The 16,294-nt window shown below is 39.8% G+C and overlaps 1 protein-coding gene across 1 annotated transcript in view; it reads right to left on the bottom strand.

Moving 5' to 3' along the window:
- Window positions 1–16,294, bottom strand: part of LUZP2 (leucine zipper protein 2) — a 783,097-nt gene that overhangs the window by 262,237 nt on the left and 504,566 nt on the right. Inside the window, exon 6 of the mRNA XM_054971879.1 lies at window positions 6,669–6,731. Coding sequence (XP_054827854.1) covers window positions 6,669–6,731 — 63 coding nt within the window. The remainder of the gene's footprint in view (window positions 1–6,668; window positions 6,732–16,294) is intronic.

The following is a 16,294-nucleotide window of genomic DNA, read 5'->3' as shown; positions in this document are numbered from 1 at the left end:
CTATCTAAACAACATTGTAATATAATTTGTCTGCAGGAGACACATATTAGGAAACAAGATGTGAAATACTTAAAATTTGTTAAACTGGGGAAAGAATTTGCAGCTGCGTCAAATCAGAAAAAAGAGGAGTTGTTTTATATATTAAAGATGAGCTGCAACCGAAAATGATTTTAAATGATGCGGAAGCTAGATATATAGCAGTGGAAATAGTTTGGAATACAAAGAAAATACTTTTGATTGGGATTTATGCACCTAATGGTGCTAAAGAGAATTTTTTTAAAGATTTACAGAACCAACTGGATGGACTAACATATGCTCAAATAATTCTGGCAGGTGACTTTAATGGAGTAACAAATTTGGACGATGATAAAAAAACGAAGGGTGCTCACAAAAAAAAAGAGATCTTTTGCCAAAATCCTTTTTTGAAATTAAAGATCAGGAAAATTTGGAAGATGTATGGAGAAGAAGTAATTCCAAAACAAAACAATACACGTTCTATTCTGCAAGACACTTGACATTATCAAGAATTGATATGATCTGGGCCTCCAAAGATTTGGCGGTATGGACTAAAGATGTGGAAATAATGCCTAAAGTAGGCTCAGATCATAATCCAGTAATGTGGAAATTTGGGAAAGGCACGAAAAGACGAGGATGGAGGATAAATGAAGATTTGCTGCAATTAGAAGATAATATAGTGCTACTACAAAGAGAGACCAAATTCTTTATACAATATAATCTAAATAAAGATGTTTCAATTGACAAAGTTTGGGACACCTACAAAGCAGTGATAGGAGGAACTTTAATGGATTTAAATGCAAGAGACAAGAGGAGAAAAGAAGAAAAAAGGCAAGAAATTATGGAAAAGATAAAGGCCAAGGAGTTACAATTAAATTAAGTTACAATTAAAGAAAAGACCAGGGAAGAAATATCAAGAAATAAAAATTTTGCAAGAACAGCTGAGAGTAATGAATAATAAAGAATTAGAGTGGGGACTGAAAAAACTGAATCAAAAGTCATTTGAAGGTGCGAATAAACCTGGGAAATATTTAGCGTGGCAGCTGAAAAAGAAAAGGGAGAAAAAAGTAATAACTAAGATTCAAGAAGATGGTAAGACGTTAACAGATCAATTGGCTATTAGTAGAGCTTTTTTTAAAGTATTATGCAAAACTGTATCAAAGAAAAGAAGTGAGTCTGGACACTATTGATCAATATTTGAATAAGATCAATTTACCAATATTATCAGGAAAATGGAAGGAAAAGCTGAATGCAGAAATAACGGAGATGGAAATAAAAGAGGCTATTCGGACAACTAAGTTAGGGAAGGCACCAGGCCCAGATGGAATTACGACTAGGTTCTATAAATTATTGGAAAATGAACTGGCACCTTTTTTGAAAGTGGTAATGAATGAAATTTTAAAAGGACAAAAGATACCAGAGTCTTGGAATGAGGCCAACATATCATTGATACCAAAAGAAAATCAAGATTTAAGCAATGTCAAGAACTATTGTCCTATTTCATTGTTAAATAATGATTACAAAATATTTGCAAAAATTTTGGCGGAGAGATTAAAGGACTGGTTAGTCGAGTTTATTGCAGAAGAGCAGGCAGGGTTCCTTCCAAACAGGCAAATTAGAGACAATTTGAGAACTGTAGTAAATGCTATAGAATACTATGATAAACATTGTGAAAAGGAAGTTGGTTTCTTCTTTGTGGATGCAGAAAAAGCTTTTGACAATTTGAACTGGAATTTTATGTTTGCCACAATGGAGAGGCTGCAAATGGGAAAAGATTTTATTCAAGCAGTAAAAGCAATATACAGAGACCAATGTGCGGCAATTGTAGTAAATGACAATTTAACAAAAAAATTGGAAATAAGAAAGGGTACAAGACAGGGGTGCCCATTATCTCCATTGTTGTTCATTTTGATTTTGGAACTGCTATTGATTCAAATACGAGAAGATGATACTATAAGAGTCATAAAGATTAAAGAATTTACCTACAAGGTTAGAGCTTTTGTGGATGATGTGATGGTTATAGTGGAAGATCCAATACAAAACATGCCGAAGGTGCTTGATAAGATAAAAGAGTTCGGAGATCTGGCTGGATTTTATGTTAATAAGAAGAAATCAAAGATACTATGCAAGAATATGACTAAACAAAAGCAACAAGAGTTAATGGAACTTATTGATTGTGAAGTAACACATAAAGTTAAATATCTTGGAATTGAGATAACTGCGAAAAAATATTGATTTATTTAAGAACAACTATGAAAAGCTATGGCAACAGATTGATAGAGACTTGATTAAATGGAATAAATTAAATTTGTCATGGCTGGGAAGAATTGCAGCAATTAAGATGAATGTGTTACCACGGATTATGTTCCTATTACAAACAATTCCAATTATTAGAGATACCAAACAATTTGAAAAATGGCAGAGGAAGATCTCTGACTTTGTGTGGGCAGGCAAGAAACCTCGAGTAAAAATGAAAGTTCTGTGTGACGCTAAAGAAAGAGGTGGACTGCAGTTGCTGAATCTTAGATTATATCATGAAGCAATATGTTTGGTTTGGCTAAAAGAGTGGATGTCACTGAAAGACCGCAAACTCTTAACACTGGAAGGTATAAGAAGTTGTTTGGATGGCATACCTATTTGTGGCAGGATAAAATAAAAGCTGACTCTATGTTTTTGCACCATTATATTAGAAGGAGCCTCTTCACGGTCTGGAAAAAATATAAAAAATATCTGGGTGAAGGTATCCCATCTTGGGTGGTACCGTTTGAAGTGATCGATCCGAGAGCTATCTATAATGAAGAACAATGTTTACCATATAAAGAGATATTGATTATGGAACAAAAAATGATAAGAATCAAAACGAAGGAAGAGTTATCCTCCTGTTATGGATGGTTCCAATATAAACAGATTAGAGACCTTTACAACTCGGATTGTTCAAAAGGAGGAATCAAATGGAAAAACTCAGAGTTGGAAGAGACTATACTACAAGAAAGTAAAAAGAAGATATCTAAAATTTATAAAATACTTTTGAAGTGGTATACAGAGGATGAGACAGTCAAAGTACAGATGGTGAAGTGGGCAATTAACTGTCACAAAGAAATAACAATGGAGTCATGGGAATATTTATGGAAAACTACATTGAAGATTTCAACTTGTACCAGTATTAGAGAGAATGTCTATAAGATGATTTATAGATGGTATTTAACGCCTAAGAAAATTGCGCTTGGAAATGCAAATATGTCAGATAAATGCTGGAAATGTAAAAAGCATGAAGGATCATTGTATCATACGTGGTGGAATGTGATGTAGCTAGACAGTACTGGGGAGATATTTTAGAAGTAATAAACGAGATTTTGCAGACCCAAATAAAGAAGAGCCCAGAGCTATTGCTACTGAATTTAAGTATGGAAGATGTTCTTATGCAATGCAGAACATTACTATTCTACATGACGGCGGCAGCAAGACTTTTATATGCGCAGAAATGGAAGGTTCAAGAAATACCAACTATTGAAGACTGGATATATAAATTGCTGTACATGGCAGAAATGGATAAAATGACAAGAAAGCTGAGAGATCAGAATCTGGCAGAATTCTTTACTGATTGGGGAAGACTGAAAACGTATTTGGAAAAGAAGTGGGACGTGAAAGGGGAACGATGGCAATTTGAAAATTATTAGAATGGGTTTCTTTTTATTGGAAGAGATGGAATCTTTACCATATGGAGTGAAGTATTAGCTAATTGTTAGCTTAAATTTAAGTGGATTTGGAGTTAATAGATATTGGTAAAATTAATAAAGTAGATATTTTATTTAATTGTTAGCTTAAATTTAAATATATCTGAAGTTAACAGATAGTAATAGATAACAGATTTTAAGTTAATAATAATAGATCTGAAGCTAACAGATAGAGCTTAGCTTAACAAAGTAGAATGTAAACACGATATAATGAGTTATAGAAAAAGGGGATAGATTAGGAATAGATTAAGATATAGGGTTAGAAAGCTGTTGGAAGTCCCGAAAAAAGGGGGAGGGAAAGGGTGGGGGAAAATGATATTGAGCTCTCAGTCCCACTTTGAACCCATGGCTTTTGCATCCCTCTGAGATAAGCAGCTCTATGATGTTTAAAAATATATCATTTTGAAGACATGAGTTCATGCCCACTGTATGGAGGGGTCATATGGAGAGGGTTTCTTTGAGAGGAAGAAAAAGTCAAGTAATTATTATTGCATTGCAAATCAGTTAATTAAGTTAATAAATTTGTGATTCCTATTTATCATAGTGGTGTTCTCTTGCCTTCAATCTGTGATGTGTGTGTGTCGGGGGGGTAGAAAGATTATAAAAGCATCAGAAGAAAGAAAACTCTTGGTTTTAAAAAGGTAGGACAATTTATTTTTTTAAAAAGAATATGGTTCTACCATCCATATCAGCAAGGAAGGTCTGATGGGTTAAAAAAATTATGTTCCCTCCAACAAAGGCAATGCTGTAAAGCAAAGCTGTAAAACTTGACAAATAATAAATAGGTTAGAATAACCAGCAATTAGAAATCAATATGAGGGGAATCAAAACAGATATAGGATTATTCTTTTACATAATGATAATGTTAATGAACTTTGCTGTGGTTATTTTTGCGTAAAAAATAAAACACAAATATATGATGGCTTAAAAAAATTCCATCAGCATAATTTAAATTAGACTGAGTTGTCTGTACCAATAATTTCCCCAAATGTATGCAGTAAGTAAGATTAAACAATATCCTAAATCATTACCAAGTTAAAAATTTGAATATTAATTGTATCATCCTGTTGTGTAATGACAGTCAGTGTTACCATTAACACATTTGTGAATTTTCCTTTTTTTAATTTCTCAACAATACATAGTCTTGTTATGAGGACTCAATCCTATATATTGCATCAGACAGGATGCAAGTGTGGTTGTGTAGCAATAATTCTGGCAACAATAATTTTTATGGGAATAGGTTAACAGACAAGGGATGGGTCATTTTAGATTCACTGCAGGGGCCCCAGAGTCAGCGCAGTCTTAGCAGTATAAAATATGGCACTAATATGGTTGGATAGAATTACAGCCAGCATACATCACAATAGAATTTATTTACCTCCGCTAACAGATTCATGACTTCTCATAGCTATATTTGGATTCTCTTCAGGAGTCAGTGATTGAGTAGTGTTAAAAGTTTGGTTCCCCTACCCACAAAACAGAAAACTGTTCATGAGTATCTTTTTTGTTTCCCCCCGCCCCCAATTTTAAAGCATAGTTCAATTCTACTGAAGTATGTCATATTGACTTTGGCACAAAATTGACCCATGTCTTCAAAATGATATATTTTTAAACATCATAGAGCTGCTTATCTCAGAGGGATGCAAAAGCCATGGGTTCAAAGTGGGACTGAGAGCTAAACAAAATGCAACAGCTGTGGATTCATGACTTTAAATATCATTTGTTTCCTCCCTACTTCCAATAAACATAACCTAGAAATGTTCTAGTATATGGTCATTACCATTTGAGTAGGCATTACCATTTTGAAACTTTAATAATGAAGAGCTGGGACATAGCCAGTGCCCCAGGTGTATACATGCCAAACCCACTTTCACACTAGAGGTTTTCTGCAGTTTTTAAGATCAGCTGCTTGATCATTCAGGTTCCCTAAGTGATTGTAATTTTTTTGTTTTAATGGTGCCCAGATGGTTCAAAAGACTACAGATGCCTTGTAACAATATTTCTGCTTTTTTACTGACTGTGTTACCAACTTAGTAGGACTGCTGCCTTATCTTTTCCCACAGTTCTTTGACTCATGACCTGGCCAGCAGCATGTTAGTTACTTTTTGCATATGCCTTTGCTGATGGATGGTAGGCTACATATCCCACACAAAACAGATTTGACATGAGGGTTGCTAAAAATGAAACACAAAGAGAAAACTAGAATTTGCATGCTGTGGCCAGTGGAAATGAGTATAACATGGTTGTGCCTTGCACATTAGAAAACAAAGCAAGAACTACTTACTGTGAAAATGATGGAAGGAAGTTTTGGACTGTAATTGGCATTTCCTTTCTTTAATAATATAGTATATTTTATTCTGTTTTCCCTTACACCTCAACCTAAAAATTTAAAAACTTTATAAATCAGCTCCACATATGGTCTTAAATTTTTTTCTCCACAACTAGTTTTATTTATGCATGAATGAATCAACAAAAATACACAGACTGGGAGAGGGAGGGCACAAAGGAATTTGCTGGTGGTAGACTCTTGTTGCCTTTTCTTATATGCCCAGGGTAATGCTGATTGTCACTTTAGGGTCAGGGATTTTCCTCCAGGCTAGATTGGCTGGGGATCCTGGAGGTTTTTTGCCTTCCTCTGGGCTCTCAGGGGTCACTGTGAGAAGTGAAAGGTAGAGGTATCAGTGAATTTTCTGCACTATGAGGAGGATTGGACTGGATGATCCTTGGGATTCCTTCCAGCTCTATGTTTCTATGAACATTAAGAAGTTACTTAAGTAAGAAGATAAGTCTTCAAATTGGCTGATGTTAATGCCTGAATAAAACATTTTGCACCACTGAAATAAATTTGTGCTCAATTTCAGAGCAATATTGTTCACTCACTGAACTTGATGGGGTCAGAAAAGGACAAATTCTACTCACCTCTTCTGCATGAATACCACAAAGCTTGCTTCCGGACAGGAGTTTGTTTTTCAGGCTTTTGTTCTAAGGAAGGGTAAGAAACGTGTTTTTTATTACTAAAATCTACTAAAATATTAAGGAATCACCTAAATATTTTAGCATGGTAGACCCAAATATGATCTTCAAGCTAGGAGTGAGTACAAAAATGCATTCAAAAAGAAAATAAATATGAAATAGACTTATAGTGCAATCGTAAGGAAAGTTACTCCAGTCTAAGTCCATTGATTTCAGTGGGCTTAGACTACAGTAACTCTCCTTATAATTGCACTGTTAGTACAAGTATTATCTTCTGTTTTAAAATTCTGAATGCCTATGTATTTCATATTTACATATTCATTCACAGAGACAGAAAAATCACACACTAAGCTTTCAAAACAGACTGTCACTTAAGGTGGAATGTATTTGTTTGGACTAGTTGTGATGGGAATAAAAAGGTGAAGGTTCTATACTCTTTCTTTTTGATTAAAATCAAGATTTCTATCTTGAAATGCAAATTAGAATATTTTTGGAGTAAAATATTTTACTAAAACATTCAGCTAAATGAAACCAAAAGTATTACTCTTATTTTCCTTCCTCCACCCACTCCTTTTTTTAAACTTTCCATTTCCCTAAATGAAAGAAATCTGAATTGAGTGGAAAAAGATATTTTAAAAATGTAGCAGTTATAGAAATGTGATTGCTACAACCTTGCAGTCTAAGGTGCCAACACCAGGTTGGGAAATTTCTGAAGATATGTGGGCAGAGCCTGGAGAAGGTGGAGTTTGGAGAAGGAAGGGTGTTTGACAGAGGAATAATTCCAAAGAATACACTGGAGTTGTCACTTTCTCTAAGAGAACTGATCTCTATACTCTGGAGATCAGTAGTAACAAACAGGTTTGCCAAACCCCACCTGCAGATTGGCAAACCTATTTGTCAACACATAATATGATTATTGTATACATCAAGGCTGTCATATGTATTATCTGTTTATTGTACATATTATCCTGGTCTTATTGCTTTATTTACAACTTTTAAAATATATTCTGCATTGTTTAAAATACGTCTCATACTTTTTTTGCTTTGTTTCTAATTTTTAGATTGAACCAATTATTCACCACCTCATGCTATTTGATTGCATTGACTTACAACATATAATCTGCCTTAAGTCTTAGTAGGAAAGGAGGACTATAAAGAAAAATAAATAAATAAACAATAGGGACCTAAAGCGGCTTATATTCTCCTTTCCTGCATTTTATCCCCACAACAACCTTGTGAGGTAGGTTAGGCTGAGAATGTGTTACTGGCCCAAAGTCACCCACAAAGTTTCCGTGGCAGAGTAGAGATTCAAACCTGGGCCTCTCAGATCCTAGTCTGACAGTATAATTACTACACCACACTGACATACTATTACTAATTTGACAGGAGCAGTACCACAAAATATCAGCAATCAAGAAATATATTTTGGTTGATTGCCAATATCATTTACTTTCACAGGTACATGGTATTCTTCAATCTATATGGAATCAATCTATTGAAATTTCATTGATGGGTACTGTGAACCAGACAATGTACTATTCGCTAATATATTGCAAATATATGAAACTGGCAACCCTTTTAAGCACATTACTATCAAATGATGATATACATGGAAAATTTCCCAGATACTTTACAATGAAAGCTGTTCTGAGTCCTTTATGCTTTCTCCACCTCCATTCTCAGTGCTCATTATTACCCAGAAACCCATTACTATCTATATTTAATTACAAGTGGGATATTCAGAAGCCTCATGGGTGGAGGGGAGAACTTAAAGTAGTTTCTAATGGATCTTATGTTTTTTTAAACACCATGCTTCTCTAATAGCGAAGAGCTTGCATAATTAATGCAACGTTTTTAATATATTAACAACATTTACGACATTGACAAGCTGTTCAGATGTTCCAGATTCAGTGTAAAGTGATAGGCAGACGGCAAAAGGGCTTTCAGGCAATTTCCCATTTCTATATTTCGTTTATAGATCAAGCATAATAACTGTGTACCATTTAGTAACAGAGTCAAATAAAGATCAGGAACCATTCTAAGTTACCCATTACCTGCAAGTGAATGGAAATGAAATCTGGCTGCCACTTTTTCAAGAAAAGTTACTTTTGAGAAGGTGATTTTAAGGAGAGAAGTGTGTATATATGGATGAAGGGTTCTTTCTGAATAGGGGTGTGCACAATGAAAAAACGAGCTGGAAATACACCTGGAAATCAAGGTTTATTTTTGTTAAAGCATCTTCCAGAAAAGTGAGCCAAATCCAGCAAACCAAGTTATAATGATGTACTCCTACCAAATTGTGTGTTTAGTTTTGGTCCATACCTCACAGCAGCAGCAATATGCACTGGGCTCGTACAGCAGCACCTTGTTTTTCTAAACATGATTCACCAATTGGATGCCAAGGGGAGGGACCCCTTACATTATTAGTTAACTTTGTTGGCAGGAAGGGGGAATGAGTGCAATGCCCATGAGTGCATCTTTATTTCCCTGTCACTACCCAGAAATGGCATTGTCTCACTGCCAATCATGTCCTTGCAAGGAGAGACTCAAATTGACCATCCAAGTGCCCTGATGGGGGTGGGGGAGACAGACCAGTGCTCAGGTAGTTCTGTCAAACAAACTAAGATTCACTCCAGCAGATCTATACAGATCTAAGTCTCATCTTTTATAGTAGTGCTTACTAGAGATGGGCACGATCCGCATTACAATCGAAAAAACCCACAATAATGGCGATCGCGCGATTAAGACCTGGCGGATTGTTTTCGGGCACGGCCAATGATCCAGCGGTCTGGAGGGGGGCTTGATCGGGGCGATCGTGCTCAGATCAGGAAGCCAGACACTCAGGCGCCAGCAATCTATTCCCCTGGCAACGGAGCCAGGGGAATGCCTGAGCTGTGTTTGCCCTCCTTCTGTCACCCTGGAAACCCGAATGGAAGCCCAGCTTTCCTTGATCAGCAGGGCTTCCTTCCAACCATGGAGCAGCAAAGCAGTCACCAGCTGGGAGAAGACACCCAGGGGAGGGAGGGGGAAGGGGGTGTTCTGTAGCCATGGGCACTCCAATCTCATCCCTGCAAACCCTGATAGGCAGCTCTGACGGCCAAACACAGACAGCCAAACACAAACACAGATGCCACCAGCATCAGCCACCATTCCTGTATCACTGGGAACAGCAGGGCGCCCCTCCGCTTTTGCCTCCACGATCCACGGATCAGAAACGGGAGATGATCGGTGTGGATTGTTAATTTGGGATCGTCGCCGGTGCCAATCCACAATCAACTTGATTGGTATTTTTTTTTTGGATCGTGCCCACCTCTAGTGCTTACTCCCAGGCAAGTGCCTTTCAAATTGCAGCCTATGATTGAAGTGTCTCCCTTCCAAATATTTCTAAAATTGATAGGCCGGGAAGAATAGGACTGAAACTCATAATGACAAAAAAAAACCAAACAGATTAGATCTGAGCTGGCAACCTCCTAAGCGGGAAAAAAGCAGTAATGGTTTTGGAACACCCAATCTGAAACTGAAATGGAAATATTTACAGCACACACCTCTAATTCTTAGTGTGTCTTTGTGAGAGTATACATGCATCTGAGACCCTGCAAAGTTTGTGTGGAAGCAACTGAAAGGCAATTTCAATACAGAAGGAGGAAACAGGAAAAATAAGTATCCTTTCCCTACCCTAGTACTTCTCTGCTTAAAATTCTCCCTCTAAAGTTTTTTTTAAGAGAGAGAATTGTTAGTATTGGGTTAAGTGTATTAATATGTAACTTATAATCAAATACTATAACTTATATGTGGGCAAAATGACATAGAACAAACCCAATGAGTTGGACCTGGCAGTGGATAAAAGCTAAGTTCAATGTCAGCTCACAAGGGCAGGAATAGGTTAGGAGGAGTCTTCAAGAACTTCTCATGCTCTGAGAATAGGAATGCTATAGAAACTGAATGTCAGATCAATGAGCCTAGGTCTTCCAGATCCTAGTTCTGCACTCTAAGCACAATACCACACTGCACTGGGCAGTCACCTCTCAGAGCCTAACTCAAGTCACTGGTTTGCACTAAGATGCCATGGCCATGAACATGAGAAGGACAATGCAGCATCCTATTTCCTTGATGGCTGAGGCCAACCAAATGCCTCTGGGAATCTCATAAGCAGATCCCACATTCTCTCACTGAACTAGATACTGATGCCCTGGGGGAGCAATGCAGCTGTGACTGTTAATAAGACAAATCTCCAGAGTGGATGTATAAAGGGCATCTTCAGGTCTTAAAACTCAATTATATCCATATATTGCATGGAGGAGGCAACATATAACATATTTCATAGAATCTCATGCTAACTATGGCTGATTTAGCCTAACATATGTGGGCCTCCTCAAAAACAACAGTTCATCAAAGACTAAGGGCCAAACTAGATGTGCATTTTTAAAAATTTTATTTTATCAAAGTAAGGAAGGATACAGAAAGAATTCAGAAAGAAACAGGAGTACAGAAAGAAAGGGAAAAATAATAAGGTCAAGAAGATTTTGCAACTGTTCGTTACAAGAATTGTTAGAATACAGAGTGCACAAAAACTTAATATTTTTCAATGTTTGCAATGAAGATTACAACCTTTATTAAATCCCATTACTATGTACTATCCCTCTATACTACACATACTTAATATGGCCCACCCGGCTAGCAGCTTGCCTATCTTCAACCTGAGGGCTACATTTTGCTGCCCCGCTGGATTAAGAGCAATGGACGCTCTGCCAGCATACGGGGAGTGAGGCAGGGGGCGAAGATAGAGAGCATAAAAGGCAGCTTCGCCCCCTTGTGCCTCAGCAGTTGGGCTTTTCACTCGGAGGGAACGAAGCGTCTTTTGCTTGTCCCTCGAGCAAGGCTTGGTGGAGCTTGCTGCAACGGCAGTCAGAGAGGTGGAGAAGTGCACCCGGAGTGGGACTCTATGCAGCAGTGGAGTTCCACCTTTGGCAGCGTCGGGCTCCGATTGTTCAGGGCGGCTCAGTGCTGCTCTGAGCAGGCATGCGGCTGCCTGGGGCACCCAGGGCCAGCTCCTTTTTTTATCAGGCAGGCCCGCGCCAGCTTGAGCTCTCTCCACTTTTGCGCAGCATGGGTCTGTGGGGTAGTGGTAGGTGTTGCTCGCCGTTCCGGCAGTTTTGGGTGTGGTCCCACTCCAGCTGGACGGGGCAGGCTGGAGTGTCTTGAGCCATCTCTTGTACCTGGGGCACTCCTTTGGCAGCTGGGGCTGCATTTGCTAGGTGGGTGGTAGTTGCATCAAGGTCCACGGTTGTGCTGCTCAGGGTTCTGGCCTTAGCATGGACGCGGGGCAGGCCCGAGGGGAAATAGGGTGGCTGTTATTCCATCCTGGATTGTTCTCACTGGGTTTTAGGGTGCTATTTTTCCTTCACTGTGGGGCCTTAGTTGGATTAGAAGCTTGCTACAGTTGTGCTGGGTTGCATTGGGCCTGTTTTGTGCTCACCTAGCTGGGCCTAGTAGCGGCTATCTTGGTTTTGGGTGCCAGTGATTAACAATTTTCTCTGTAGTTCTAGGCTAGTGGAGGCAGACATCTTTGTTCAGGGAGCTGAGTGGCCATTTTAGAAGTGGGCTTGAGCAGCCATCTTAGGAGGCTTCAGGATACTGGCTTCTATAGGAGCGGCCATCTTGTTGTTCTATTGCGGCATTCATTTTAGGGCATTTGTCTAATAAGGGGAGTAAATAGCTTTTGTTCTTCCTAACCATGCCTCCACAGAAAGGGGGTGGTAAATCTAAGGGAAAGCAGCCAGTTAAATGGCCTGCTCCTAAGTGAGCTGTCCCTGACTTGTCTTCATCTGATGATGAGGTGGTTTCTAGCAAGCAAGAGATTTTGGATCGAATTGCTGTGTTAGAACAAGCCAAGGGGATTGCAGCATCTGGGTCAGGTAGCAAGCGGCAGCAGAGGGCCGCTAAGCCCACTTCTATATTAACCTTCCAGCGTGACATATTATTATTATTATTTATTATTTATTACATTTCTAACCCGCCCTTCCTGCAAGTGGGCTCAAGGTGAGATAAAATACAATACAAATATTAAACAACAGTTCATAAAAATAACAGTTCATATAATAAAATCCACAGATGATAACTGTCCCAATACGGGGTCAATTCCAGGTTCCTGACCATCAACATATAGGGGGAGGGAAGCGAACACATAGCGTACTGCAACCCATATGTGGGCCAGCTAACGAAGGGTACTACATAGCCCTGTGCTATACCCATATGTCGGGCAGCCAGCCAGTGGACACTGTATAACCCCACACTTGGTGGGAGACCAGTGGGAGGCTCAGTAAGAATCTCATGCTGGCCTCAACCATATGCCTGGTGGAACAGCTCCATCTTACAGGCCCGCTGAAATGATACAAGATCCTGATGGGCCCGGGCGTCCTCAGACAGAGTTCCATATGGTTGGGGCCAGGAGCAAAAAGGCCCTGGCCCTGGTCAAGGCCAACCGAGCCTCTCTGGGGCCAGAGACCAGCAGCAGATGTTTTCCATCTGATCGGAGCATTCTCCGGGGTACATATGGGGAGAGGCGGTCCCTCAGGTATGCTGGTCCCAGTCCATTTAGGGCTTTACAGGTCAAAACTAGCACCTTGAACCAAATCCAGAATACCACTGGGAGCCATTGGAGCTGCTGCAGAATTGGTGTAATATGTGTCCTGTAAGGAACACCCATCAAAACATGTGCAGCAGCATTCTGGATCCGCTGTAGTCTCTGGATCATACCCAAGGACAGCCCTGCGTAGAGCGAGTTACAGTAATCCAACCTGGAGGTGACCATTGCATGGATCACTGTTGTTATCATGAGTGATTCTGCACACGTTGGATAATGCACTTCCAATCCTCTTTATAGATCATTTGGAATGGATTTTTTTTGTGTGCGGAACAAAAAATCCACCTCAAATGACTGATAATGTGCATTGAAAGTGCATTATCCAACGTGTGTGGAATCAGCCCTTGTCTTTCAGCATTGCAGGATGTACCTGGTGGGACTGGAAGAGCCGGAGGAGGCCAGAAGGAACAGGCAGTGTCGGCAGAAGTCCCGGATGAGGTGGCCGAACCTGCACCCATTGCAGTCACTGTGGAACAAGGTGATGTTGAAGGTAAGGCTTGCTGGCCTCAACAGGGACAAGCATGGCCTTGGGGATCTTGGGGGCAGTTGTCTGTTCTGGGGCCTTCCATTTCAGCACACTTGACTGAGCCGCAAGCTAGTACATCGCAGAGCATTACTCATTCACCTGTTTGGCCCCAGTGGGACCAGTTACCCTTGGGAAGCCCATATGGCAGTACTATGAACATTTCACAGTCCCAGTCAACTCACCAGTCAGTGGTTGGACAGGGGTGTGTGTCAGTTTTGCCTGCCCAGGGGACGTTGGGCCCTTGGTATTCATTCCCATGGATAGGTTGGTCATTGCCTCACTATGGTCAGGCCTTCTATGGGACAGTTCCATTCAGGGCCTCACCCTTTGGGGACACTGCTTTGTCCTTGTGTCATCATCTCACCCAAACCACCCGGGATAAGATCCTCTGTGGCGAGTATGTTGATATATTCACCCTTCTCTTCAAGGAGTTGGAGAAGAAGTATAAGGAGGACTTAGATGACAGGGATAAAGAGCGTTTAAAGCACAGGAAAGTTGATCATACCTGGGCCAATTGGCTGCCTGCATTCTTTATATATGCAGGTGTTATTGCTAGGGTTCAGTCGCTATGGGCAGCAGCCCTGTTCCAATATGCAGACATAATTTACAGGGCATATAGGGACTTCAGTGGGGCTGCTTGGCTCCAGTATGAGGAAGAGTTCCGGATGAGGGTGGCCCTCAGTCCTAATTTGCTGAGGGATCATATTCACCAGCAGCTTTGGCTGCAGGTGATGTCTCCATCTAAGTCTAATACTGGCAATCGATCTGATAGTGGCCACCTGATTCAAAGGGTGTCCCCACCTGTACTCCCTCAGCAGTCAGCACTCCATGCTCCTGTGGGGTAGCTGGTTCAACCCTGGCTGCTCTGCTGGGAGTTTGCATACCAGGGGGTCTGCTCTAGGAAGTTTTGTAAGTTCGGGCATGAATGCCCAGTGTTAGCTTTGCCTTTTAGCCAACAGTTTACTATGCGAAAGGGGGGGATCTTTAATATATCTTCAACTGAGTCAGATTTTCCCAAATGAAGAGAGAGCAAGGATACAACACAGGCCTGGACATAAATTTCAGTAAGTTTTATTCAAATCATTTTGCATAGGTTACACAGACTTTTGAGAATCATGGTACAGCATGGTCTTAGCAATACAATAGCTTGATTAACAATACAACAAGAATAAGGCATAGTAAATCATCTTACCAATCCTGGAGATGTCCCAGAGATTCTCGTTGATGGAAAGAATGGGAGAGCGCTTTGCCAATCTGAAAGGGAAAGGAGAGAGATAGCAAGGAGGGATTCCTTCCTTTCTCTCCTCCTAGCTTCTTAGACTCTTTTCTTGCTCATTTTTATACAGTTTTGGCCTACATCATCCCATTCAAATTCACCAATGAGATTCTTCAGAGTCATTCCTGGCACTGGAAATCACCTAAAAATTGTAACAGTTGCAGAATTTGCGCTGAGATCGTGACATCTGTAAAACAGTCAGGTCATTCTGATCCCTTAATATTTGCTATCATTACTCATATGAATATCATGTATCAGCAAAAATCCCCTAGATCTTAGCTTATTGCCACGTTTCCATTCAAAGGTTCATTTAGACTCCATTTTGTTTGGTTCAGTATATCCTTAGTTCCTTATGATTAAGGCCTATGTGATTGATATATGTATAGTGATTGCTGAGTTATTTCATGTAGAGATATAAAGAGATTGATTGAGCTGTGAATATATGGATATATGTATGCATGTATGTGTGTTTCCAGCAAAACAATCATGTGGTTAGTGTCAGCGTGATGTTATAGTCAAGGCAGTGTTTCTAAGTGACTTGAACTAGTATTGGACTGTTAGAATTTCCTCTTGAAACCAACAGCTCTTAAAAGAATCTCTCTTGCTGTGGATTTTGCTCTTTTTCCTCTCTCTTTAATTGTGTTCTCATGATTGCTAGTGTGTGCACAGTGTTTTCCTTCTTCAGACATAAGAATAGATGTGAAAGTTACCGTGTTTTAACGTCTTTGAATCTTAAAAGTCAGAAAAGAAAGATTGTCCGTTTGAAATAAGCTTCTGCGTTTGCTATTCGTCAGCCCCCCTTCTCTTCTCCTAGGCTCTGTGACATGTCTGACCTAATTTGGCTCTCGTCCAATTATTGATTTTCGTCTATGTCCACAGAAGCTAATGCAAACATCAGCAAAAGCAAACATTACTCTTTCTTCCCTGTTCAGAGAACATGTCATTTGGAACGGTTCCAGTAAAACAGTGAAAAATAATATTCTGGTACTTTCCATACTTAAAAATGGAGTTCAGGATTATAGAAAATAGGCTGGCTTCACTATACAGGAATACAACACCAGTGTGTAGGGGCCCACGTTCTTTCCCGGCCTGCAAGAAGCAATGCCAGGCAGGAAGGAAGGGAGGTG

The sequence above is a fragment of the Eublepharis macularius genome, chromosome 2 (genome assembly GCF_028583425.1).
Source record: "Eublepharis macularius isolate TG4126 chromosome 2, MPM_Emac_v1.0, whole genome shotgun sequence".
Taxonomy (NCBI): domain Eukaryota; kingdom Metazoa; phylum Chordata; class Lepidosauria; order Squamata; family Eublepharidae; genus Eublepharis; species Eublepharis macularius.
This window is presented reverse-complemented; position numbering and strand designations above follow the sequence as displayed.